Source organism: Aptenodytes patagonicus, chromosome 24 (genome assembly GCF_965638725.1).
Source record: "Aptenodytes patagonicus chromosome 24, bAptPat1.pri.cur, whole genome shotgun sequence".
Taxonomy (NCBI): Eukaryota; Metazoa; Chordata; class Aves; order Sphenisciformes; family Spheniscidae; genus Aptenodytes; species Aptenodytes patagonicus.
In genome coordinates this window covers 6,161,919-6,187,000 of record NC_134972.1, presented here as the reverse complement: position 1 = coordinate 6,187,000, position 25,082 = coordinate 6,161,919, and the positions used below count along the sequence as shown (strand labels likewise).

General features: G+C 64.6%; 3 protein-coding genes across 6 annotated transcripts in view; all 3 read right to left on the bottom strand.

The window, feature by feature from the left end:
* Positions 1–634: 634 nt before the first annotated feature.
* Positions 635–3,146, bottom strand: PPIA (peptidylprolyl isomerase A). The gene is made up of 5 exons (XM_076358868.1): positions 3,015–3,146; positions 1,642–1,672; positions 1,447–1,535; positions 1,078–1,250; positions 635–951 (listed from the first exon to the last, which is right to left on the bottom strand). The coding sequence occupies exons 1-5, from the start codon at positions 3,081–3,083 to the stop codon at positions 816–818; spliced, it is 498 nt and encodes a 165-aa protein (XP_076214983.1). The 5' UTR covers positions 3,084–3,146; the 3' UTR covers positions 635–815.
* A 1,271-nt stretch (positions 3,147–4,417) lies between these two features.
* ZMIZ2 (zinc finger MIZ-type containing 2) lies at positions 4,418–10,097 on the bottom strand. Its single transcript, XM_076358937.1, is given in 19 exon segments — positions 4,418–4,589; positions 4,709–4,927; positions 5,040–5,123; positions 5,125–5,216; positions 5,294–5,538; positions 5,619–5,687; positions 5,779–5,846; positions 5,933–6,090; positions 6,285–6,390; positions 6,478–6,688; positions 7,289–7,433; positions 8,179–8,350; positions 8,427–8,492; positions 8,585–8,758; positions 8,839–9,093; positions 9,174–9,366; positions 9,453–9,655; positions 9,766–9,880; positions 9,978–10,097. Coding segments are annotated over 19 exon segments (2,733 nt in total). The 5' UTR covers positions 10,028–10,097; the 3' UTR covers positions 4,418–4,481.
* A 2,261-nt stretch (positions 10,098–12,358) lies between these two features.
* The window catches only part of OGDH (oxoglutarate dehydrogenase), a 36,285-nt gene continuing 23,561 nt past the window's right edge, over positions 12,359–25,082 (bottom strand). For all 4 annotated transcript variants that reach the window (XM_076359036.1, XM_076359038.1, XM_076359035.1 and 1 more), the window contains 19 exons: positions 24,045–24,160; positions 22,697–22,851; positions 22,109–22,255; positions 21,522–21,612; positions 20,356–20,535; positions 19,122–19,250; positions 18,422–18,601; positions 17,903–18,055; positions 17,110–17,212; positions 16,766–16,894; positions 15,698–15,848; positions 15,475–15,602; positions 15,209–15,387; positions 14,955–15,026; positions 14,336–14,458; positions 13,690–13,762; positions 12,922–13,085; positions 12,676–12,830; positions 12,359–12,583 (listed from right to left, as the gene is read on the bottom strand). In XM_076359036.1, the coding sequence (XP_076215151.1) occupies positions 12,463–12,583; positions 12,676–12,830; positions 12,922–13,085; positions 13,690–13,762; positions 14,336–14,458; positions 14,955–15,026; positions 15,209–15,387; positions 15,475–15,602; positions 15,698–15,848; positions 16,766–16,894; positions 17,110–17,212; positions 17,903–18,055; positions 18,422–18,601; positions 19,122–19,250; positions 20,356–20,535; positions 21,522–21,612; positions 22,109–22,255; positions 22,697–22,851; positions 24,045–24,160 (2,549 nt within the window). In that variant the 3' untranslated portion in view covers positions 12,359–12,462. The remainder of the gene's footprint in view (positions 12,584–12,675; positions 12,831–12,921; positions 13,086–13,689; positions 13,763–14,335; positions 14,459–14,954; positions 15,027–15,208; positions 15,388–15,474; positions 15,603–15,697; positions 15,849–16,765; positions 16,895–17,109; positions 17,213–17,902; positions 18,056–18,421; positions 18,602–19,121; positions 19,251–20,355; positions 20,536–21,521; positions 21,613–22,108; positions 22,256–22,696; positions 22,852–24,044; positions 24,161–25,082) is intronic.

Sequence of the window (25,082 nt, the reverse complement as noted above, 5' to 3'; positions counted from 1 at the left end):
GCCTTGATGGGCCCACAGGGTACTAGAGTCTACCCCCACCAAGGCACCTTCAAACTGGAAGCACAGGCATCATCCTAGATCTGGAGACCCTTGAACTGGGAACACCAACCACCCCACCCTGAACCAGGACTGCACCAAACTGGGAATAACAGAGCTGGGCACCCCCCAACTGGGACCCCCCAAACTGGGTTGCTTAAACTGGAAGCACTGGGATCCTCCCAGACCTGGACTCTCCCTTACTGGGACCACCAGGATGCCCACATTCCCAGCACAGCCCAGACCAGCAGTCCCCAACATCACCTGTTGACACACACCCACAAGGCATCCTAAGGTGGGGGGGCACCACCCCTCCCATGCCTAAGGGGGGGGGGGGGGAAGGGGGGGCACACACATTGCAGCCCCACAGCTGCAGGGGGCACACAGCAGTGGGTAAAGAAGGGGGGGGGAGGGGGTGTCCATTCCCAATTTGCAGCAAAGGCCCCCAGGGATCAGCTCTGTGCTAGAACCAGCAGCTGCCTGCACCTGTTCACTCTGGACCCTACTGAGGACCTGGTATAGCCACACTGCAAGGGTCCTCATGCCCCACCAGCCCCAGACACCACCCACCCCAGTAAGGGGAAGAGAAGGGGGCCACTATGGTTTAACTCGTTTTATTTAGACTCATAAAGGTAACTGCGGCCCAGCTGGACCGTGCACATGGGGCTGAGACCCAGTAGAAACGCAGCAGTAAGTCAGGAGCAGGGTGGGATGGGGTGAGCTACAGTGGGCACAGCGCCCAGGCTGCCGAAGGAATGGTCAGTTGTTACAAGGAGAGTTTACGAGAGCTGCCCGCAGTCGGTAATGGTGATCTTCTTGCTTGTTTTGCCATCTTTGGAGCCACAGCGCTCCATGGCCTCCACCACGTTCATCCCCTCCTTGACACGACCGAAGACGACATGCTTGCCATCCAACCTGTAGGAAAAGCACTGGTCACGGCTGATGCCTGCCGTCCCCACACGGGGACCTCGGCACCAGGCCTGGCATGTCACCTCCCTGCCAGGGAGGGTGCCGGGGACCCCTGAGCAGCCCCCGACTCACCATTCGGTCTTGGCAGTGCAGATGAAGAACTGGGAGCCATTCGTGTTAGGGCCAGCGTTGGCCATGGACAGGATGCCAGGGCCTGTGTGCTTCAGGATGAAGTTCTCATCAGGGAACTTCTCCCCATAGATGGATTTGCCGCCAGTCCCGTTGTGGCGCGTGAAGTCACCACCCTGCAAAGAAGCGGCATTTTAGGTCATGGGCGCCAGAGAAGACGCTCGAACCAGGTGCAGCAGCCCTGCAGAGGCTGCAAGCAGGAGGCAGACTGCCTTCCCACCCCAAATCTGCCAGCACCCAACTCCGAAACTCACGCAAGCACCAGATCTCTTCACCCGCCCACCTCCCTGCTGTGGCAGGAGCGACACGCACCTGACACATGAACCCAGGAATGATTCTGTGGAAGCAGGACCCCTTGTAGCCAAATCCCTTCTCACCAGTGCTCAGGGCACGGAAGTTTTCTGCAAAGGAAAAGGAAAACCACCGTAAATGGTGCATTTTGTCCAGAGTTAGGAGAACATCAGTGTTTGGTGCAGCTGCAGTGTGGCCAGCACCGCTTTTACCAACCTGCTGTCTTGGGGACCTTGTCTGCAAACAGCTGCAAAGAGAAGAGAGGCTGTTAGTCAGGTTGGGGTGAAGACTGGACACTCTCCCTTCCCCCCCCCCCACCACCCTGGGGCACCCCCAGCCCACAGGGATTCCCCGGCCCTTGCTGCTCAGAGCCCAGGGACACCCTCCAGGAGGTGGATCCTGGCCGTGACTGCGGCTGCAGAGCATTCCCCACCTCATGCTTTCATCTGGAGGCATCTGGAAACTCTGAACTAACAGACATGGCATCCAAACGAGTTTAAATATGCCGCATGTCTCATCAGCGGGGCAGATGCACATTCGTTCCGCTGGCTGGGATTAAATTAAAAACCTATTCGACTCGAGCCTTCCCAGCCAGAGCGCACGCCACCTCCCAATTACTCCAGGAAGATTTTGGGCAGCCAGCAGCCATCTGCACGGCGAGGCACTGCCAGGCGGGGAGCGCGCTCCCCGCGGGCTCTGCAACAGCCGCAGCGCAGCGATTCCTGGAGCGCAGTTCCCCGGCCATACCGGAGATGCTTCACACCCCCGGGGGCCCGCTTCGCGGGGCGCTAAATGCTTTGCTTTCACAGCGACAATCCCGCAGCGATCGGGTTGCTGCCACTCTCGCTCCCCATCGGCCTCCCGAGACCCGGGAGCACAACGGGCACCCTAAAAGCATCTCCCACGGGAGTTGGGGAGGGGGAAACGCGGCTCGCTCCGATGCGGCAGGCGGCTCCGGGGGCCGCTGCCGCCCGCCGAGGGGCGGCCCTGTTCCGGGGGGACTGGGACAAAATGGCGGCGCGGGCAGACGCGGCCCCGATCCCGCAGCAAGGGAAGCCGCCGCGGCAACCCCCACCCCCCCCACCCCCCAGCTCCGGGGCGGAGCGGAGCCTCCCGGCGAGGCAGGGCAGCCCCGGCGGCGCGGCAGGAATGCGGGCTGGCGGCGAGGCCAACGGGGACCGGCGAGTGCGGAAGGCCGGGGCTACCAGCCGAGCGGCCGGGCACGCGTTGCGGCAAGGCGGGAGGCGGCACGCCCTGAGCTGGCACCGCGCCGCCATCGCCGCTTCCCAGCCGAGCCGAGCCGCATCCTCCGGCCCCGCTACAGGGCCGGGGGCTGCGGCGGGTCCTTTGTTCCCTCCCCGCCGGGGCCGGGCGGCCCGGGGCACCGCTCCCTTCCCCGAGCGCGGGAGCCGCGGCCACGTGGAGGCGGCGCGGGCCCCCGTCGCCCCCCACCCGCGGCCGCGCAAGCGCGGCGCCCACCGCCCCTCCCTCCGAAACGGCCCCGGGGAGGAAATGGCGGCACCGGCGCGCCCCCGCCCCCCCCCCCAAAAGCGCCGCCGGCGCGCGCGCGCCCCTCCCTCCCCCCCCACCTCGAAGGTGACGCGGCCCAGGGGTTCGCCGTTGGCGGCGATGTCGAAGAAGACGACGGGGTTGGCCATGGCGGGGCGGGAGCGGGGCGGCTGCGGCAGCAACGGCTCCGTGCGGCGGGCGCGGCGCAGCAGAAGGAGAACGCTCACCCGCCGCCCCTTATATAGGGCCGGGGAGGGCCCGCCTCCCCCGCAACGCCGACCAACGGTCGCTGGCGTTGTGGCAGAGCGGCGGGGCGGGCGGCCAATCGGCGGCCGCGTTTGAAGTGGGGGGGGGGGGAAGCGGGGGCGGGGGGCGCGCGGGTCTGGCGGCTGGGCAGGGCGGGGCGGGGCGCGCATGCGCGGTGCCTGCGGGGGGGGGGGGGGGGGGGGGAGGATGGGGGCAGTGGCGGCGATGGCGGGGGGGGGGCCGGGGCGCCGAGCCGCGAGGGAAGGGCGTGGGGCGGCACGGGGGCTGGAGGACGGGAGGTGCGGGGCAGGACCGGGATGGGTCCCAGGGTCGGGCCGCCGTGCGGGGCAGGCCCGGGGCTGGAGGGCAGCGGCGGGGCCGTGGGGCAGAGCGGGGGCCCGGGGGGGCGGCGGGGAGATTGGCGGCAGCCCGGCGGTACGGGGCGTGCGGGGCCGGGAGCGCAGCGGGCGCGGGCGGGAGGCGACGGGGGCCGAGCGCGGCTGCGGCCTCTATTTGGGGCGCCCTGCTGCAGCCGGGCCCCGCTCCCGCCTCGGAGAAGCCGCAGAGACCCCCCAGCCCTGGGCGAGGTTCCCCCCCCCCCCCGCCATGCTGCTCGGGGCCTGCCGGCAGCGCTGCCTGCCCTGCCCACGGTTAATGATTGACGGCGGCGGGCACGGTTCACCGCCTGGCCCGGCCGAAGCGGCGCCGCTCGGGGGCAGGATCCGTCCAGCCACCCACCTGGGGACCCCCTGCCCGGCGTGCGGGGCCAGCCCCACAGCGGGGTGACAAAGGACCGAGAGGGGACACGTGGGGCGCACCCTGCTCAGCCACGCGCATGAGCCCCGCCGAAACGAAATCCTTTAATAGCCAGCGATAAGGAGACGGTACAGGGAGCTCGACGGCGGGAGGTGGGGGGGGGGGGGGGTAACGACCATGGGGGCAGCTGGGGGGCCGAGCCCCACACCCTCCCGGCCGGGCACGTATGTTACAAGGGGAAGCAGCGTATGCACATTTATACAGGGGACACGGGCCGGCCCCGCAGCAACGCACTTGCCTTTAAATACGGGGTGGGGGGGGGGTGTCTCAGGGGAGGGGGGCAGTAGTGTTTCTACACTATGTACAGCCTTGTGCTTCTGGGGGGGCTGAGCCCGTCCGTCTGCCTGTCCCATCGCGGCCCTTCATGGGAAGCCCCCTTGTTTGGGGGGGGGTCCTGGCTTTGCGGCAGGCAGGGGCATGCCAGCGCTGCCCCCCCAGCCCCATGGTGGTGGCACTGGGGGGTCCGGTGGGGGGGTGAGGATGGCTCAGTTGTTCTCGAAGAGGGAGAGGAGGTCGTCGTTGCTGCTGCTGGGGAGGTCGGGGGGGCCCAGGTAGGAGAGCAGCTCGTCGGGGTTCGTCAGCTCGGGCAGGAGCTGGGGGCGGCAGCGTGTGACGACCGGCTGCCCCCTCCAGCTCCTCCCCACCCACCCTGTGGCAGCCGGGGTCCCAAACTGGCAGCGGGACCCCCAGCCATCCCCCCCGGCGTACTCACGTCGAGGGCAGGCTCCGACCCGTCGCCCGTCCCGGCCATGCCGGGTGCCGGGGGGAAGGTGAGGTCGGCAGCATGCGCCTGGCCGGGGGGTCCCAGGGGGGGCCGTGCCGGTGCGCTCCGGTGGTGCAGCGGCTGTGCCGGCTGGCTGCCCGGGGGGGCGTTGTGCAGCCCCGGTTGCACCGGGGGGTGGGACGGCTCCATCCGCCCCGGCGGGGGCAGCTATGCGGGGAGAGCGCAGTGGTGAGACCCTCCCTCCACCGGGACCCCCCTGGTCCCCCCACAGGGAGACATGGGGGCCTGGGGGGAGCCCCCACCCGCAGCCCAAGCTGACCTGTGCGGGGAGAGGGGGTGCGGGGGGCTTCTCGGGGGCCAGGAGGCCACCAGGGATGTCGGACTGGTAGGAGATGGGGGGGGGGTCCTGGCGCGAAGTCGCTCAGCGTTGGCGTGCCGGGGGCACCAGGGGGAGGGAACGGCTCTGGGAAGCCCCCAGGTCCCGGAAAGCTGGAACCTGCAGGAGGAAAGGAGGCAAGTAGGTGTGGGGGGGACAACGTGGACAGGGCCCGTCCCCCGTGGGTCCCCCTGTACCTGGGGCGCCGTAGTCGGCAGCAGCACCTGCTGGTGGTGGCGGCAGTGCTGGGAAGGGTGTGGAGCTGGGCCCCAGGGCCGCAATCATCTCCATGATGTTGGGCAGCACCATGTGCGTGGGGCTGAGGGTCCGGCACCGCTTCAGCGCCGGCCCCTCCGGCTCCTCCTTGATGTGGACATCGGGTTTGATCGGGACGGGTTTCCAGCTGCAGGTCGGGTCGATGGTGATCTCCTCATGCTCCGAGCTGGGGGCGGCAGGATGGCACAGGGGCTCAGTGCCCAGAGGTGGCAAGGTGCCGGCCAGGGACAGAGTGGGGACGCTTACTTCTGGATGTAGATCAGGATGCCCAGCATGTACTGGTCCACCTCCAGCCCCTCCAGCAGGGCCGTCTTACTGCAGGTAGGAAGAGGCAGGGTGAGGGCAGGGAAACCACCCCCTCGCAGGCAGGGAAACCGGGGCACGGCCCCGCTGGGCCCCCACTCACTTGCAAACAGGACACCGCCATGTCCCCCTCTCGCAGTTGAGCTGCAGGTAGGACTCCAGGTCAAAGCACTGCGGGGGAGAGCGGCAGCTGAGCCGGTGGGGGGGAGACACAGGGTGGGGGACACCCCCGAGTCCCCTGCCACCACCACCCCTACCTGTATGTGCCGGCAGTCATGGCCCCTGGCTGGGAGCTGAATCCTCCGGAAGGTGATGGGGCACTTGAGGGACACCTTGATGGCCGTCTGCTCCACGCCGTCCTCACCGTTGGGCCCCGGGGTCCCCGGGATGGTCCCGCTGCTGAAGTTGCGCTTGACTTTGGGGGGGGGGGAGGGGCACCAAGGGTCAGAACTGGGATACTGGGATGCCAGGATGGGGGTGGCACTGTGGTGGCATCTGGGCATGGTGCCCCATCAACCCCACCATGCTGCAGCCCCCAGACCAGAGTGTCCCCTCCCACTATGCTGCAGCCCCCCCATCCCCCAGGACCTGGCAGGCCGCAGTGCTCACTTTTGGTGATGCAGTGCTCAGCGGGGAGCAGGCGCTTCTTGATGAGACCCTGCAGCACTGAGCGCACCGAGGGCCGGTGCACCAGCTGCAGGACGAAGAGGTGGGACTGCAGAGAGAAGGGGGGGCTGAGCCACAGCCCCAGCCGCCCCCTGCCCCCCCCCCCCCCCATCTCCAGGACCCCCTGGTGACTCACGCAGCAGCAGGCGGTGACTGTGATCTGGATGGTGTTCCTGCCGGGTTGGCAGACGTGCTTCAGGTAGAGCGGCTTGTGGGAGGTCTTGTTGTCACCACGCTCAATGGTGAGCGGCGTGGCGTTGACGCTCACCTGCACGGAGGCCGGCCAGTTGGTGTTCATCTGCCGGTCCTCGTGGTGGTAGCACTTAAACTGCAGCTCCAGGTCAGGCCTGGCGGGGTGGACAGGGGTCTGGGCAGGGGTGCAGGCAGGGGGTGTGCCCGCACGCGAGCCACCACGCCAGGTACCACTGCGCCATACAGCACCGTGCCGCACTGCGCCATACAGCACCATGCTGTGCCAAGCCACACTACATACCATCATGCATATGGCACTGTGACAACCAACACCCGGTACCACCACACCGCACAGCACTGTGCCATGCCAAGCCATGCCACGTACCACCACACATAGAGCATCATGCTGTGCCGAGGCATGCTGGGTACCGCTGTACCATACAGCACCGTGCCATACTGAACCACGCCATGTACTGCCATGCCAAACCATGCCACATACCATGATACAACACAGCACCATGCCAAGCCACGCCATGCCACGTACTGCCATGCCACACAGCGCCGTGTGGCAACAAGCCATGCTGCATAGCACTGCACCACGCCGTGCTGCGCAGCACCACGCCAGGCAGCACTGTATGGCACTGCGTGGCATGACTCTGTGCCACGCAGCGCCATGTGCGGTGCCGTACTGCGCCCTGCCATGCCGTGCCGCGTGGCGCCGTGCCGCGTGGCCCCCTGCCCCCCACCGCCCCCACCTCATCATAAGGGTCTTGTAGACGGAGTCACGCAGCTGGAAGACGTGGTTGCTGACGGCCAGGTTGTGCTGCAGGCGGAAGGGCTCCAGCACCACGCCGTCCCGCACCGGGAAGGTCAGCCGCAGCTCCTCCCCGGGGGCCGGCCCTGCTGGGGACACCATCAGCAGGGACCCCTGGCCCCGCCCCCGGCCTGGAAAGCCCCACCCACTAGCAAAGAACCTGCCCTGCAGGAAGCCCCGCCCCACAAAAAGGCCCCTCCTACTCCAGGGTACCCCACCCCTATACAGGAAGCTCCTCCCATTCAAAGACCCCCCCACACCCCTACATCAGAGGCCCCTCCCACTTTGCCAGAGAAACCCCTCCCACTAGACAGCCACACCCCATCCATGCAGGAAGCCCATCCCACTGAAAGCCCCTCCCACTACCCGAGGCCCCTCCCACTCCAGGATACCCCACCCCATGCAAGACCCCCCCTCTACTCTAGAAGGCCCCACCCTTACAGTGGAAGCCCCTCCCACCAAAGCAACCACTCTGCTGACTGAAGCCCCTCCCACTGAGGCCCCACCGTTTTCACAAGCCCCTCCTACTACTCAGAGTCCTGCCCCTTCACAGGAAGCCCCTCCCACTGCCTCACTGTGCTTTCTCATTGGGCAGTGCCTGCAAGGCCCCCCCCAGCCAAATCCTGTCAGTGGCCACGCCCCCTGTGCTGAAGCCCCTCCCTTTTCCTTAAGATGCCTTCCCACCGTACCCTGCCTTTAAAGGGGCAATGGCCACCAGGCTGGCAGCAGTGGGTCCATGCCGGGGCCCTGGAGCATGGGGGGGGCCTCTGTGATGTGCCCCCCCCCCCCCCCCCCCGGGCAGCCCCCCCCATCCCCAGCGGTGGCACCTACCCGAGGGGGACGGGTGCAGGGAGGTGACGCTGGGCTTCATGTCTGACAGGAAGGGCGACTTGACGTCCTGACCCGGGGACGTGTAGGGGGGGATGCCGCTGCCCGGCGTCATGGGTGGCGTGGGGTTCCCGGCCAGCGGCGAGCTGGGGTACCCCGGCAGCGACCGGCCCGGCTGCGAAGGCACCGCGCACCCTCAGCGCCCGGCTAGGCTGGCATTGCCCCCCACCCAACCCGGTGCCAGGACTCACCCCGTTGACAGCTGCCTGGCTGTAGGTGCCAAAGCCGGCGCTCTGCCCATTGAACTGGTCAGACGGCTGCGGAAGGAGGAAGGTCCCCAAGGGTTGGCACCAGGGGACGGCAGACACCCGGCCCCCCCACCCTGTGCCTGCTGTCCCCCCTCCGGTACCTTGTAATAGGGTCCGGCATTGCCCGAGGCGGAGAGGTACTGGCCCATGCCCTGCTGCAGCCTGTGGCCGGGGTAGGAGGGGGACGGAGCGGAGGGCTGGGGGGCGTTGGGGGCATACTGGGCACCGGCTGCAGCGTACTGCCCGCCCTGGAGGTACTGCTGTGCCGGGTATCCCTGCAGGGCCGGGAGGGTCAGCGCCAGCAGAGGGGGGACGGTCCCAGCACACCGCAGCCCCTGCCGGTGCAGATGCTCACCTCGTTGGAGTACGCCCGCTTGAGGCCCTGGCGGGGGAGCTGCTGGCTCGGGGGGGGGCCGGGGTAGGCGTGCTGGGGCATCCGCTGCCCACCATACAGGGGGCTGGCGCCAGGCGCCCGTGCAGGGCTCATGCTCACGGGGGAGACACCAGAGGGAGCCATGACGCCCGCCATGCCAGCCGGGCTCATGCCAGCAGGGCCACGGGGTCCGGCGTGGGGAAGGAACTGGCTGCTGAAGGGCTGTCCTGCGCCCATCTGCAGCAGGGAGAGAGGGGGGTCATGGCAGGGCGGGGACGGCCACCGGCTCCCCGGCTCTGCTGTGGCCAGGCTCTTACCGCGCCATACTGGCTCAGCTCCTGGCTCTGCTTCTCCTGCAGCGCTGCCACCGTTGCCGTAGCTGTGGCCGTGGCTGTGGCAGCAGCGGCAGCCACGGCGGCGGCGGCAGCTGCCTGGGTGAAGTCGGCGGGGGGCCGGCCAGCGTGCGAGGAGAGCCCCATCCCACCAGGGCCGCCAGGGCTGCCGGCATAGCTGGAGGACAGAGAGGCAGGGAAGGGGCATGCGGTGGCCCCACAGTGGGGTGCATGCCAGGACAGGGGGTGCAGGACCGGCCTTACCTGGCGGTGAAGCCCGGCCCGCTGGGGTAGGCGCTGCGGCCATAGACGCCCGGCTGCACGTAGCCCTTCCCGGGTGCTCCCTCAGCGAAGGGCTGCTGTGGCAGGAACGGCGGCGAGCTCATGCCTGAGCCAGTGCCAGCCATGCCGGGCAGCAGTGGGGTGCTGGAGCTGTTCCCCCCGGGGCCCATGGGGCTGCCGAAAACCTGGGGGGTGCCAGAGTGGAGGGGGTAGGGGGCAGCGGGTCAGGCAGGGGGCAACCATGCCCGTTTGCGGGGGGGGTCCCCGGGGTGGGGGACAAGGGTGCTGCAGGTACCTGGCTCTGGGAGGTGTTGCTGACACCCCAGACGGTGGTTACCACGGAGAGGGATCCCGCCGGCTGATTGGTGCTCGGTTGCCAAGGAACAGCCTCGTATGCAAATGAACCATCACTAGAAAGAAAAACAAATTAATTAAGACGAAGGACGGAGGGATGGAGGCCATGGGCCGGGGCAGCAGCGGGTGCAGCCTCAGGGTGCTGGGGCTCACCCGTGGGGCGTGGGTGGCAGGGAGGGTTTCATGGGGTTCATGGAGTTCATCGGCGGCAGGCGGGTGCAGGCTGGGTCTTCCGAGGCCGCAGCAGGCGCTGCGGGACGGCGTCACCGTCACCGGGGCTGCGGGAGGCAGAGGAAACGGCGGGTGAGGGGGCGGCCATCCCCAGGAGGGACAGGTGACCAGGGACCCCGGGGGAGTCTGAGGCCGGGGAGTGGGGTGGCACGGAGCCTGCACGGCCCCCCCTGGCCTCCGGCACCGGGACTTGGCGTCCTGCCCGGGCCTGGCACGGGGAGCCGGCTGGCACGCGCGTGCCCCCACCGCCCCGGCCCCGCCATGGGGCGGGGGGGTCCGTGGCCCCCCAGGAAGTCGTGTGTGTCCCCCCCGTGCTGGCCCACTGCAGCTTCCCCCCCCCCCAGAAATCCCCGCGGGCACAGACACCCCCCCCGGGGCCGCGGATGCCGTGGGCTTTCCCCCACGCCTGCGGGTGGGAGGAACCGCGGGGACTTTCCGGGCCGAGACCCGGCGAGGGGGGACGCGGCCCCCCCGGCATCGCCCCCCACCCCCGGTCGGGAGCCGCCGGCGCCGCCCGGGGTATTTCCAGCCCGGCCCGGCAGCTGGGGGGGGCCGCGGGGTCACCCCGGCGCTTTCGGTTCCCTCCCGGCCCCGCGGGAGGGCGGCAGGGACGGGGGGGGCCGCCGGGGCTGGGGGGAGGGAGGGCAGCCGCGCCGAGCCGGGCCTGTCCCGGCCCCCCCGCGAGTTGCCACCGCGGGGCCACCAGCCCCGGGCGCGCCCCCACCGGCGATGACAGCCCCCCCCCCCCCCCTTTCCCCAGCCGCGGGCCCGGTGGCACCGCGGGGATAGGCCCCGGGGCCGGGCCGCCCCCCCCCCCCCGTTGCCATGGCAACCGCCCCCGCCGCCCCCGGGCGCGGGGCCATTTTCAGCCGCGGCGCGGGGCTGCGCGCAGGGACCCGCCCGCCCGCCCCGGCGCTGCCCGCACTCACCGTCGCGAGCGGCCCAAAATGGCCCTGGCGGCGCCGGGCGCGCGCGGCTGCGCGGAAGCTGCGCGGGATTTTCAGCCCGCGCGCGGCCCCGGCTCCATGGCGGCGGCGCGGGGGGGGGGGGGGGGGGAGGGGGGCGGCGAGGGGCGGGGCGCGCGGGGGCGGGGCGGGGCGGGGCGCGCCGGGCCGAGCCGAGCCGAACCGGGCCGGGCCGGGCCGGGCCGAGCCGAGCCCGCGCCGCCGCCGCCGCCGCCGCCGCCGCCGCGCACAATGGGGCCGCGAGCTCATCAGTATGCACGGGCCGCCCCGCCCCGCCCCGCCCCGCCCCGCCAGGCGCGAGCAGCCGAGCTCCGAGCGGGAGAGCGGGGGGGGGGGCGGTGAGTGTGCGAGGGGGTGTAGAGGGCTGCGCGTGTCGGGGGGTGTGCTCGTGACACGGGGAGTCGTGTGTGACCGTGCGTGTGACAACCTGCGTGTGAGCAGGCGTGACACGGTGCGTGGAGGGCGATGGGGTGTGACACGCTCGTGTGACAGCGTGACAGGTGCCCGTGACGGCAGGGCTGGGACCAAGGGCGGCGTGCGTGCGACGCCCTGAGAGAGTGCACGCGTGTGCAAGCAGGGACGCGGGCCTTGTGTGCGCCAGGGTGACTGTGTGACAGTGACACGACGCGCGACCGGGTGTGCGACAGCATGACCACACCAATGCGGCCGTGCGCCCCGCTTTGAGAGGCTGCACGCGCGTGTGCAAGCAGCCATGGGTGTGCACGGCGCACACCCTTCCTGGCTCCCGGCACCCCCTGCCCCACGGCCAAAGGAGGACCTGGGTGGCATCGGGAGGACTCAGTGTTTATTGGGGAAGCCGAAAGAGAGCCTGCCCCCCCACCCAGGACCCCCCACGGGAGGACGTGGCGCCCAGCACTGGCTGAGCGGCTGCGGGGGCAGCGGGGGCTCGAGGCCGGCGTGCCGGTACAGGCAGAGGGGGACGGTGCTCCCCAGGGACAGGCAAACCACCCGCGGGTGCCCTGGAACCTGGGGGGGGGACACACACACACACTCTGTGGTGGGGGGCCAGCATCCCCAGACCTGCCTGGGCCACGCGGGGGGGGGCGGCCGCCCCGTCTCGCTCCCCTGAGAGAGGCAGCAGCTGCAGGGGCAAGTGCGACACCCAACGGGGAGGAACTGGGAGGTGGCTGGACCCACTGCACTGGATGCCCCCAGAGAAGAGCCCCAGGGGCCAGCCCCTCCTGGGGGACAGCGGGGCTGAGGGTCTCACCCACCATGGCTGGGGCTGGGGGGAGCTCCCGGCCCCTCTCGCCCGCCGGGGCGGCTGCACCAATGCTGGCCCTGGCGCAAGCCGGACAAGGACTCCAGGCGCCAGCGTGGGGTTTTACAAGGTCTGTAGTTAAGGAGGGAGGGGGGAGGCGAGCGAGGGACAGATGGACAGACAGACAGACAGGAGCATGCTGCCGCCACCGGGCTGGCGCTTAGGCCAGGTCCTTGAAGGCGTCGAGGTTGAAGGCTGTGTCGAGGAGCCGCTGCAGCTCCGTCAGGTGGGTTTTCTTGTTGCCGGTGGCAGGGGCAGCTGCCGGCTCCCGTCCCGCGTACCTGCAGGGGAGAAGGTGGGGGGTGGGGGGTGGGGTCTGCACACCCCGACCCCACCCCCAGCATCATGGCCACCCCCTCCCCCGAGTCCCTACCAGACGGGCTTGGCACGGTTGATGGTGGTGCGGAGCCGCGGTTTGACATAGTCATAGTAGCCCTGGTTCTTGTGCTCCTCCTGGCACCACACCAGCTCGGCAGCCGGGTACTTCTGGGCTTCCCGCTGGAGGAGGTCGAAGGGGAACGGGGAGAGCTGCGGGGGACATGGAGCAGCGTCACAGCGGCATCACGGGGGCCATGGCACCCTCAGCCCGCGGGATCAGAGGTGGCCGGACCCTGCTCACCTGCTCCACCCTGGTGATGGCCACATCAGCCTCCATCTGCTGAGCCTTGCGCTCACGGGTCAAGTCGTAGTAGACCTTGCCAGTGCAGAACAGCACCCGCTTCACCTGCTCGGGGCTCTGGGCCGCGGGGCCGCCATCGGGGATGACACGGAGGAAGTGGGTGCCTGCCAAGGGAGAGGACGGCACCGTCAGCTGCAGCAGCCCAGGTCACCGCACCGGCAGCTGCCCTGCAACCCGCATCCCATGCCAGCCCCTCCCAGGACCCCGGCCTGGGCAGGCAAACCGGAGAGGCAGAGCCAGACCAGCTGGTACTGGGTCCGGCTCCCAGTACAAACAGGGCTGCCAAACCCCGGCCGCACCGCTCTGGCGGGAAGCGGCTGCCGATGGAGGAAGCACGACGGCAAAGCCTGGAAAGCCAAGTCACGTCTCCCCAGGGTGCCAGACTCAGCACTAATGAGGGGTGGCTCCAATTTGCTGGGTAGATGGCAGCAGCCGGCACACCCCGGCTGCGGCGGGGGCGAGCATGTCGCCTCAGCTCTGGAGGGGAGCAGGGAGGGAGGAAGGCAGCCCGCGTGCCACGCCAGTGCAGAGCTCCCCACACAGGCTGCGATGCCCCGATGCTGGTGGCATCGGCCTCAGTCAGCTGCTCTTCAGCACGGGGAGGCTGCTGCCAAGCAGACTTCACCTCAGGCAGCCGGCTCCTGCCCTTCCATCCTTCATCCCACAGAGCGGCACGGGGGAAACCAGACACCTCCGCGCTGCTCGTACCTGGCAGCATGTCGTCGAAGCTGGAGCGGGCTTCAGGGTGGCGCAGCAGCGACTTTGGAGTGAAGATTATCAGCTGGAGGGGGGGAGAAAAGGGAGAGCAAGGCAGTCAGCCTCGCCAGAAGCACCCCGCTGCAAGCAAAGGCCGGAGCGCTGACCTGCCCATCCTGCCTGCCCTCCCCTGCCCGAGCACGGGAGCAGCCACGAGAGATTTGCTCCTCGCTCGGCTGCCATGCTCTGCCAGATGGGGCACCGGTTTCTGACAGCACTGGCTTTCCCAGTCTGGATTTCCTCTGGGGAAGAGGCTGAGGTGCTGCCGGGGACCTGCCTGCCCCACGGCCGGAGCTGAAGGCAAGCGGCTGGACCAGGTTATTTACCAGTGCCCGCCGGCCCTGACGTCTCTGACCTCCCCATGGAGCACAGGAAGGGGTTGCAGCCACCCAAGCCTGCACGAGCCAGCTGACAGCACGTCATGTACCGAGCCAGCCCCAAGCACCAAGAGGTCCTTGGCCCGGGCAGAGGCAAACTGCCCGTGTTTGCTGCCGAGGTGCACGAACAAGCCCGCTCTGAGTCCCATCCCCAGGCTCGGCAGGGACATGGGGCTGCCCTGCCTTGGCACCGAGCCAGGCGCGGAGCTGCCGGCACTGACCGGTTTGCGGAAGGGCAGGAGGATCTGGCGCCGGAGGACGTGGAAGAAGTTGGCCGGAGTGGAGCAGTTCACGACGATCCAGTTGCAGTCGTAGAGCTGGCGCACGTCGAAGTCATCCAGTTTCTGCCTCAGCGAGCGCGGTCAAGGGAATTTCAAGAAACACAAGGTGCTTCTTGGCCTCGCAGCTCCAGCAGTGGGGAAAAGAGCAGCACCCAGCCCTCCCTCCCTTCTCTCCCCCTCCAGAGCACATGGAGACCCACGGAGACCTGGGAGAGGCTGCAGGTCTGTGTCCCCCACCTTGGGGCGGCCATGGGGGTGGCCAGCACCCCCCTCCCACGCCGCTTTTGGGGTCACCTCTGCCTCACGCTGTGCAGCAGCCCCAGGGGCAGCAGAGGTGTAGCCTGGGCACCGGGTTCAGCCCCCTTCCCCAAACCCTCCCAGCTGCAGCATGAGCCCAGGGCAATCCCACACCTCCTGCTACCAGCTCTATGACACCCACCCCGACCGCAGTGTTGCACTGACCCCACCCGGGTGTTATTGCCCCCCTCCCCATTTCAAGGCAGTGGTCAGGTCCAGGACACAGGAGGGCCGGGCTGAGCTCAGCGCGGCCGCCACTCACAGGGAAGACGTCGGGATCGTCGTTGCACATCTGCAAGAATCGCTCCGGGCGGGCAGAGGAGTGCTCGGGACCCTGCAGGGACCAAGCAGGGGGGAGACTGAGCAGGCGGGAAGCAAGGCTGGCGCAAGAAGCCAATGCTGGGCATGGCCATGCCAAGAGCAGCGCTACCTGCTGCTGCTGCCCTTGGCTCTGCTTCTGGTGCAGGCCAGGCAACAGGCACCCCTGGGTGCCCATGAGCTGGGGGGGGTCCTTACCATGCCCTCCATGCCGTGGGGAAGCAGCAGAACAATGCCGTTCTGCCTGACCCACTTGGCCTGCCCGGGACAGATGAACTGGTCGATTATGCACTGAGCGGTGTTGTGGAAGTCCCCGAACTGGGCTTCCCAAAGCACCAGGGCATTGGGGCTTGCCATGGCGAAGCCCAGCTCGAATCCTGAGGGATGGGAGAGAAGCGAAGGGGTTATCCTCCCGGAACGGCCTCACCCCCCCCCGGGCAGCAGGCGCAGACTTCCTCGCTCACCGAGGACGCCGTATTCCGACAGAGAGCTGTTGCAGACAGTGTAAGGAGCCTGGTTGGGCCAGAGGTGGTTCATGGGGATACAGGTCCTCTTGTCCACGTTCTGATCGTGCAGGACGTGGTGACGGTGGCTGGAAGAGGGGAAAGCGTTACTCCATCGTCACCCTTCGGATCCCTTCTGCAAAGGCTGTAATCGCCTTTACAGCCACCAAAAGGACGGCATTACCTGAATGTCCCCCTCTCAACGTCCTGGCCGCTCAGGCGGATGTGGATGCCCTCTTTGAGCAGGGAGCCAAATGCCATATACTCTGCCAGGGCCCAGTCCACCGTCCGGTTCTTCACCATCTCCCCGCGGGTTTTCAGAATACGGCTCAAACCTGCCAGGACAGAAGCCGGTTCGTAGCTGGTGCAGGAGGGAGCTCCAGCAACACCGTGTTTGTCCCACAACATGCCCATGGACTGACAGACTGCAAATCCCTGGGGGCAGAGGAATGGATCCACCTCTGCCAGAGGGATGAACCAGGAACGAGGAGGAATCAAGACTGCAGGGAAGGATCAGCTCCGAAGAAGAGCTACCCCTCAGTTCACTTCCCTTAACCACAGCTCCCTTGTGAACTAATTCTCATAGATTCACAGAATGGTTTGGGTTGGAAGGCACCTTCAAAGATCATCTAGTCCAGCCCCCCTGCCGTGGGCAGGGACATCTTCCACTAGATCAGGTTGCTCAGAGCCCCATCCAACCTGACCTTGAATGTTTCCAGGGATGGGGCATCCACCACCTCTCTGGGCAACCCGTTCCAGTGTTTCACCACCCTCCTTATGTCCAATCTAAACCTACCCTCTTTCAGTTTAAAACCCTCACCCCTTGTCCTGTCACTATAGGCCCTGGTAAAGTCTCTCTGCGTCTTTCTCGTAAGCCCCCTTTATATACTGAAAGGCCACAGTAAGGTCTCTCTGGAGCCTTCTCTTCTGGGGGGGGCTGAACACCCCCAACTCGCTCAGCCTTTCTGCACAGGAGAGCTGTTCCAGCCCTGGGATCGTTTTCGTGGCCTCCTCTGGACCCGCTCTAACAGGTCCGTGTCTTTCGTGCACTGGGGACCCCAGAGCTGGATGCAGCGCTCCAGGTGAGGTCCCAGGAGAATGGAGTAGAGGGGCAGAATCCCTTCCCGCGACCTGCTGGCCACATATATTGAAGCACTGTAACAGGTTCCTTCCTTCCAGGCCACGTTCCAGCCCTATCCACATCTTCTCTGGAACAAACGCCCGGTCTGGCATAGCTTCCGCAAGCTCCTACCTCCATGGATAGTGAAATCCTCCACTGGCACTGAGCTGGCCACTTGACCAATGTGCGTCAAGTCCTCTTCATTCAGGCCGGTGGAAGGGCAGGTCATGCTCCGGGGTTGGCCGTCCAGAGTGAAGAAACCTGCAGGAGGAGGAGCAGTCCACCGTGTTGTGGGAGCCATGCCCAGCTCTGTGTGAAGAGCTCAGGTCATGGACACCCTCAAGCAAGGGTGGGGATGCCAGGAGCGTAGAGTGCAACCCCACCTCCCCACCAGGGTGGTTTACTAAATATCTGCCACAGCCCTAGAAAAGCCAGGCTCTTTGCTAGGGACCTCCAAAACATTGCTAGCAACTTACCAGGCCAGGGTGAGTCCAGCCAGTGCTTGATGTGCAAGATCTTTTCATCCTTGGATCTCGCATGGGCCTCCTCGCAGATCTTATCATACTTGGCAATTTCCTCCTGAAAGGCAGAACCAGGAGGCAGAAAACCATTAGTGAGGGGTCTTCAAACAAGGGTGCCGAGCCTGGGGGCTTGCAAGGGTGCTGGAGGGCACAGCTGATCCCTACAGCAGGGGAGCCCCAGGGCCGTGCAGCTCAGCCTTAGAGAGCAGATGCTGCTGCTGGAGGCCCCTGTCCCCCAAGGGACAGCTCTGCTGCAGTCCGAACTGACAACCTGCATTCAGCCCCACAGGTGTTGCAAAGTGGTACCGGGGCAAGGAAGAGCTGGCAGAGCTGCTGCCGCGCTTGCTGCCGCGGCGGCAGAGCCGGGGCGGGGGACTTGCCCCAGATAACCCCAGGCCACAGCAAGCCCGAGTGCTGCAGAACCCAACTCTCCCGTGGGTCCCAGCCGTGCCACAGTGGCCCAGCGCCCTGTGGCCTGTGCTGCACTGATCACAGGGCAATCCTTGAACTAGATGTTCCTGTGCTGTTCAGAGCTGGCACAGTCCAAGGACGAGCCTTGGCTCCTAACCCCATCGCTGCCAGGTCTGCAGTGCTCGCCCAACCCTAGCACAGCTCTGCCACCTTCAGGTGACAAGCACAAGCAGAAACGGGCCCCGTCACATCGTTCACACCCAGGTCTGAGCCAAATAAGTAGTTTTCCCTGGAGATGCCACCCGCAGTTTTCCTCCCAGGCCCCAAGGGACAGTACCTCGTACTCTGGCTGATTTACCACCCCCTGGGAAATCAGCAGCTCTGCGTATTTCTGCAGCACCGGCTTCTGTTTCCGGATCTGTTTGTACATCAGTGGTTGCGTGAACATGGGTTCGTCCATCTCGTTGTGACCATTGCGCCTGTAACAAACCTGCCAGGAAGGGAAAGAGCCTTTGAAAGCAGCTGCTTGCAACCCGCAGCTCTGAAAGCAGTCGGCGGTACCTGGGTCTCTGTGCTAGGAAGGGTCCAAAACAGCCCAGGAAGGACCCAAGCGTGTCCTCCCCAGTGTGCGAGGCGAGGGCAGGCTCCATACAGAGACAGTGTTGCCTCTCCAAGTGCTATTACAGCCTCGTTGCCTTGCTTTACACCACCTTCTCCCTCCCCCTTGTCTGTCAAAAGGGCCAGACAAGCCCTGAAGAGAAACCTCAGCTTTCAGAAAATACACCCCAAGAGGTATCGACGACCACCCACAGCAGAGCCACAGCTTTAGGATAAAGCCTCGTGCCACATTTCTTACCAAATCCACCACCACATCCTTATGGAAGGTGCTTCGCCATTCTGCTGCCACATTGCACACGTAGACGACGGCCTCCGGGTCGTCCGCGTTGACGTGGAAAATGGGCGCGTTCACCACGCGGGCGACATCAGTCGGGTACGGGGAGGAGCGGGCCATCCGGGGGTCTGTTGTGAAGCCGATCTGTAGTGGGTGAGAGGGAACAGGACCAGCACAGTGGTAAGGATTTGGAAAGCAGCACACGCAGCTTCGAGGGCAGCTAGGCTGCTGCGGCTGAGCTGGGGGTTCCCCCACGGCTGCGCCACTCAGCCGTAGCACAACCTGCCCGTCTCCTGCACCCTGGGCATCGCAGCCCATCCCAGTCCCTGCGCCCAGGCCATCATCCCACTGCACCCGTGGGGATGGGCTGGTCCCAGTGAAATGTCTCTGGTTTATGCGGGGGCAGAACGGAGCAGCCCTGGTGATCTCGCACGCTGAGCATCAGGTTGCACCACCTCTGTGCCAGGCTGGACCCAAAAGCTGCTATTGTTGAGCAGCTGGGTATAAAGTACCCCCCTGCTGACCCCAGGATTACGGCTCATGCCTGGAACATTGGCTGGGAAACAGCTACTGCCTGCTGCCAGCCACCACCCAGATCTGAGCCTGCAGAGGGGCCAGCTGGTCTGCGAGGGATCCCCACGGACGCAGGGGATTTGCTCCTCACCTGGTTGTTCACCACGACATGGACGGTGCCGTGGGTGGTGTAGGAGGGCAGGTCGCTCAAGTGGAACGTCTCGTACACGATGCCCTGCCCAGCGAAAGCGGCGTCTCCGTGCAGAAGGATGGACATCACCTGGGAGACATGAAGCCACAGTGGTCAGCAGGGGCTCTGCAGGGACGGTGGGCAGAGGCAGCCACCAGGAAAGGGCCCAGGTCTCATCCCTGTGAGCTTTTGGCATCCCAGAGAGGACATGGAGCAGCTCATCAACGCATCCGATGCTTTCTCAGGGGATCAGAGTGGAGCCAGCCACAGTTGGCGCAACTGCCAGGGAGAAGGCTGTGGCCACCAGTTCTCTCCCCGACCAAGGGCGGCACACTCGGGGCGCCTCGATTGGGCAGCAGGATGGCACCCTGTGCACAGCAGCTGGGCGGTGAGTCCCATTCCCAAACACACACGTCCCAAAGCAGAGCCTTTTTCTAACTGGGAGAAGACGAGAAAAATGCCCCTTTCCTCCATGCTTTCACCCCAGAAGACCTTTGGGCAGGAGCCGGACTGGGAGCTCACTCCGGCTTCAGTGATGTTATTTGGATATCGTACCCAGGGGCGGGCTGAGGACACCGCCTGTCAGACGAGGACAGAGTTTGTCTATTTATATCCAGCCCTTGGGGAGTAGGAGGAAGGGAAGTACTTTTGATCTCACCCTTCCACTTCTTGGTGTTGGAGACAGGTCTGCGATGAATCAGACCACAAACCAACCTCCCACCGCAGCCCATTCCCTGCCTGCTCTCCCACCTGGGTGCGGAGAGCTGCTTCCTGCTGCCAGCTCCAGCTTTCCCAGCCCCAGGAATGGTCATCCCTGGTCACGCTGAGATCCTTCAGTCCCTACTGCCGAGCCTTCTGAGCTGTGATGCTAAGGTTGGCTTTCGGGAGCACCCCTCATTTCCCTGCTTTCCAACCCGGGGTTTGGGCATCTGCTGCTCCCCGCAGCCCAGCTGAGCCGGTCGTTGAGAGACAGAGGAATTGGCAACGGGAGCCCAGGGTGGGCAAGCTCCTACCAAAGTTATCCCCAAAGACAGCGGGGAAGGATGGGGGACCAAAGCCAGGGTGATAGCAGGGTGACGGCAGGGACACGGCAAACAAAAACCAGCTGGGTTTCTTCGCTTTCCTACCAGCCTGCCGCCCACCAAACCCCATCCAGCCCGGGCCACTTCACTGTGGGCGTCTCAGCACCACTCACCTTCTTCCCTTCCGTGTCCCCACAGTAAAACTGCTCTGCTTTAGTCTTGCCTTGAACAACGGGATCAGCTGCCTCCAAGTGAGAAGGATTTGCCACCAAGGAAAGGGTGATGTTCCTGTCGGTGACGCGGTTAATCCGCCGGTGGTACATTCCCAGGTGGTACTTCACGTCACCGGAGCCCTGACAGAGGGGAGAGGAGAGTCACCCCCAGGAACGTGAGCAGCTTTTGGGGCATGGAAGGAGACCTGAGGCAGGGCAGCATTGACCCCACGGGCTGGAAAAAGGGGGCATTTTCTGGAGGCACTGACAGAAAGCAGCAGGCGCTCATTTTAGGAGCTGACCTGGCATTCAGCAAAGCAAAGGTAGCCCGTTCCAGGTGCCAAACCGCCAGCAAACCTCAGACACACACCAAGCCCATCTAGATAAGGTCGTAGGTGCAGGGGAAGAAGCAAGTGTGGTGGGTTTGGGGAAGACACTGGAAAACAGAGCTGGGATAATGCTCACCCAAGCTCTGCCAGCACTGCGGCAGTACAGCTGTCCCTGGCACCACTCACAATATGCTGCGGTTCCCAGTCGGGGCACCTCGATGCCCCAGGCTGCTGCTTTCTCACCTTGAAACCCCACCTGAAGGGCATGGCAGGATAAAGCTAGCCCAGCCCAGCTTTCCAGAAGCCAAATCATCCCAGCTTATGATGCTGGAAGCTTTGAAGCATGAGTGCATCCCAGGGACAGAGCCTGCAGCACAAGCGATTTGAGCCTCGGGGCTTTTGGAGCTGCTTTAGGGTCCCATACAGGGACCAGGGGCTGCTGCAAGGGTACAAGCCAACCTCTGCTCCTGGCCACCTTCCCCTCACCTTGTCATTCACCCCAAGGCTGCTTTATGCCCATGGAGAGTTGCTGACCACCCGGCCTGCGCTGGAGACACCAGCAGCGACCAGGGCACATGTCACCCCCCGGGACAGGCAGGGACAGACCAGCACTGGCACCGACACGAAGGCTTCGGTCACACGAGCGTGCGTGCGATGTGGAAATCCTTGTGACGCCGATGCTACCGAGTGACACCACAAGCAGTGGCACAGTCCAGCTCATGCTGCACGGCCACAGCCTCCAGGGACCGCATGGGGACAGGCGACAGCAACCTGCTACGGGCAGAGGAGGAGACTCACCTCATCAGCAGCCTCCAGCTTGGAGTCGAACTGGCAGAAGATCTGCTCCAGCTCTTTCCTGATCACGTTGGCGAGAACATTCAGGCGTCCCCTGCAAAACCAAGACAGTTGTTGGCAACCAGCAGCACCAGCCTGGCATCAAGTGCCGACGGTGACCCACCATCCCCCCCGTCACGCAGAGGTGGTGCAACAACCCCACACCTCCGGTGATGGCTGTAGGGTCAACCAGGGAGGGGGCTCTGCAGTTTCACCCAAGAAGGAGACTGCAGACCCCTCAGCACGGGGAGGGACTGGCTGCTGCTGCATCCCGACAGCTGCCCCAGAGCGGGCAGGCCGAATCCTGCTCTGGGATTCAAGCTCTGCCACCTGAGCCACCACCCCTCTCCAGATGAGTTTACAAACAAGCTGAAGCTGAAAACACCGCGATGAGCAGACAGCATCCAAGGCCTGAGTTCTCCAGCTAAGGTTCACCACCAGCCAAGACCAGTTAGGTGACGGCAGAAACCAGTGTGCCCTCCAGTACCGAACCCCGGCAGCATCCCCCTCCTCTGCACCCCAAGCACCGCCGTGGAGAGAGGCAGGGTTACCTGTGGGGCATCCCCATGATAACATAATCCACTCCCTTCTCGCTTGACTTATCAATAATGGTCTTTAAGGCTGGGATCAGCACTTCGCAGCCCTCCAGACCGAAACGCTTCTCCGAAGACCATTTCCGATGGAGGAACTCCTCAAACCTGGAAGGCAAAGGGAGAGGGGGATCAGTGCCAGGGCTACAGCTGAGGGCAGAAACCAGAGAAAGGATGGGGACCGCACTGAGGGAGCCACAGCACCCAGTGATGCTTAAGCAGGCATCACACAGCAGCCCGACAGCCTTCCTGGTCACCCTGGTCTCCACCCGCAGAGCCCGGCTGGCTGCTCCCCCACCCCAACACTGTGCTGCACTTAAACCTTATTTTTAGACCTTTTCTTTCAGGATCATCCATGTTTTCGGGCTCTTTGCCAGCTCCTGAGCCTGCCAGCCTGGCAGCTCACTGGCGTCACCCTGCTGATTAAGCCAACCGCAACAGATGACATCAAGATGTGACTCAGGTGGTGACCGCGTCGCTCCAGCTGGGAGCAAACCACCCCAGGCAGCAAGGGAAGATAAGGAGAAGGTGAATACCCCCCCAGAGTACCTGGTAGAGCGGACCAGCCTGGCCAGCAGCGTGCGTTTCTCTTCGTTAGTGAACTGCATGATGCCCGGGGTCTCAAACTTCTGCCGGATCCACTGGCACTGCTCCAGGTCGTTGATAAACATGAACTCCACGCCGATGTGCTGGCAGTACGCCATCTGCCCCGACGGGATAAGAAGGGCCGTGAGACAACCGCCAGGGCCTTAACGCCTCCTCACGTGCGGCATCATATCGGGCCACAGGGCCAGGGACTCTTTCGTTCCCCTCTTTAACCTTTCAGCAAGACAAAGAGCCCTCCTGCACCAGCAGAGACACAAACCCTCCTGCCTGGCAGCTGCACCGCACTGCCTGGACACCGGCAAGCGCTGCTCGCGATGGCAGCCTGGGGGGACCTGCGAGCAGCGCCCGGCAGCCAGCACCGCGCCAGCCCCATTTTGGGAGCCTGGTTTGAGCTGTTTTCCCAGGAAAGGGGAAGCCACAAGGGACATCCCGGGATGCTGTGGGGCAGCTCGGACCCTGCACGTGACCCAGCATCGAAACGTTTAATTCCCTTTCCCCGAGGGGCCCAGGACCCTCGAGTCCTTTACATCCACCTCGGAGGCGAGATTTTCCCTCTCGGTGGCATCAGCTGTGACCAGGTCCACAACCCCACTTCATATGGTGGGGAGAGAATCAGTAAAACAATCTCTACCCAAAAATAAGAAGCCCGTTCTTGCAGCTTATCTAAGATGTTGACGCAGCTTTGCTTCTCCCAAGGTCAACCTGTCTCGGCAGAGACCATCTGAGCAAGCCTGCAGCTTGCCTGGGAGCCGTCTGTGCTGTCAGACCGGGCAGAGCAGGGTATGAAATTTGGCAGCAAAGGGGAACCGGCTGCAAGAGCTGGAAGCCCCAGCCTCAGGCTGGAGCTGCTCCTGCACCAAGACCCTCCAAGGGGCCACCACGCAGGGCAGCAGCACTACAGCAGCGCACGGAGGGGGGGTATCGCCTGCCTCCAGCCCGCTCCTGTGCTCTCCCAGCACCGTTTGCTGCTTTAAACTGGAAAATGTAGCTGGAAAGGTTTCCAAAAATGCAATATTTAGTTGCCTGGGGTTTGCTCCACCTTGGGTAGACCAAATGTGTTGCCCCAACGCAGCGTGAAGCCGGAGGTGATCAGAGATGACCAGGTAACACGGGGCAGCTGCTACAAGTGGGACAAGCGCCGAGGAGCAGCTCCCAACCTGAAAAGCTTAAAATCTTGCAGGTTGGCCCAGGCTGCAGGCAGCAGAAGGGCCCAGGACCTCCAAAAAGCAACTGCTCTGCCCCCACCCCAGGCTGCAAACAGGTCTCGCACAGCCCTCCCTGCCCTCCTCACCTCCAGCCGACGGATGATTTCCCGGAGTGGAAGAGCCGATTCATTTCCACCGATGAAAGTGGTTGTGGGTAAGTGGAAGACCTTGTCGAGGTCAGATTCATCCAGCCCGTAAAAGCCTGCAGGATTTTTCATGGGTGGGACAAGCGAAAGCAAGAGAGAGAAGGAAGGAAAGGGGACGGGGAGACACCGTCACGCAGGGACCGGGTGCGTTTGGGAGAGGTGGGGAAGGGACAAAAAAAAGCAGCATAAAACCAAAAATAAGCATGAAGGAGGTTTATATGGATAAAAACCAAGCCGTAATTAAACAAAAAGACATTAAGCACAGAACAACAAGGTTATTACAAAAGGTAACGCAGGAAACGAAACACAAAGCAATATATATACGCATGTAAATCGGTAATTAAAATCCAGGGTGAGAGTCAGGAAGTTTGTAGCCCCAAGAACGCAAAAAATACACCACAAATTATAACAGAGGGGAGAGAAAAGAAACAGAGGAATTGAGGAGTCACCGAGCACAACAGATTTAATTCCCACACGGTGGGAATTAAAAATGAAAAGTCAACACGGAGAAGGAAATGGTTAAAACAAACCCCAAAGAGGGAGAGAAAGAGAAGCAAGAGAGAGAAAACGGCATCAGGGCTCTGCGACGGACTCTCCTGAATAGCTCAGCCCGGGAGTGGGGCAGCCAGCTGGCCCCTCAGCGGTTTTGCTGCCCAGATACCCCCTTGCCCAATTAACAGCCTTTTAATTAGGGGTTTAGCCTAGCTCTGCTCAGCAAACCCCCTCCTTTTTGGTGCTGGCACCTCGTGGTTCATAGGCAGCTCCTACTTACAGCACGTGGGGCTGCGAGGAGCTGGGTGCGCCTGGAGAAGGTGCCGAGCGGGGCTTTGAGCTGAATGTCGGGTTTTAAGAGCTGCAGATGAGCCCTGCCACCGCCTGCTGCTGTTACAGCATCGGCAGGTCCCTGCCAGGGCCTGCAGCAGCTCCACGGTACCCCAAAGCCATCAGAGGTGCCTCAGTGCCTGCTGAAGCTCATGG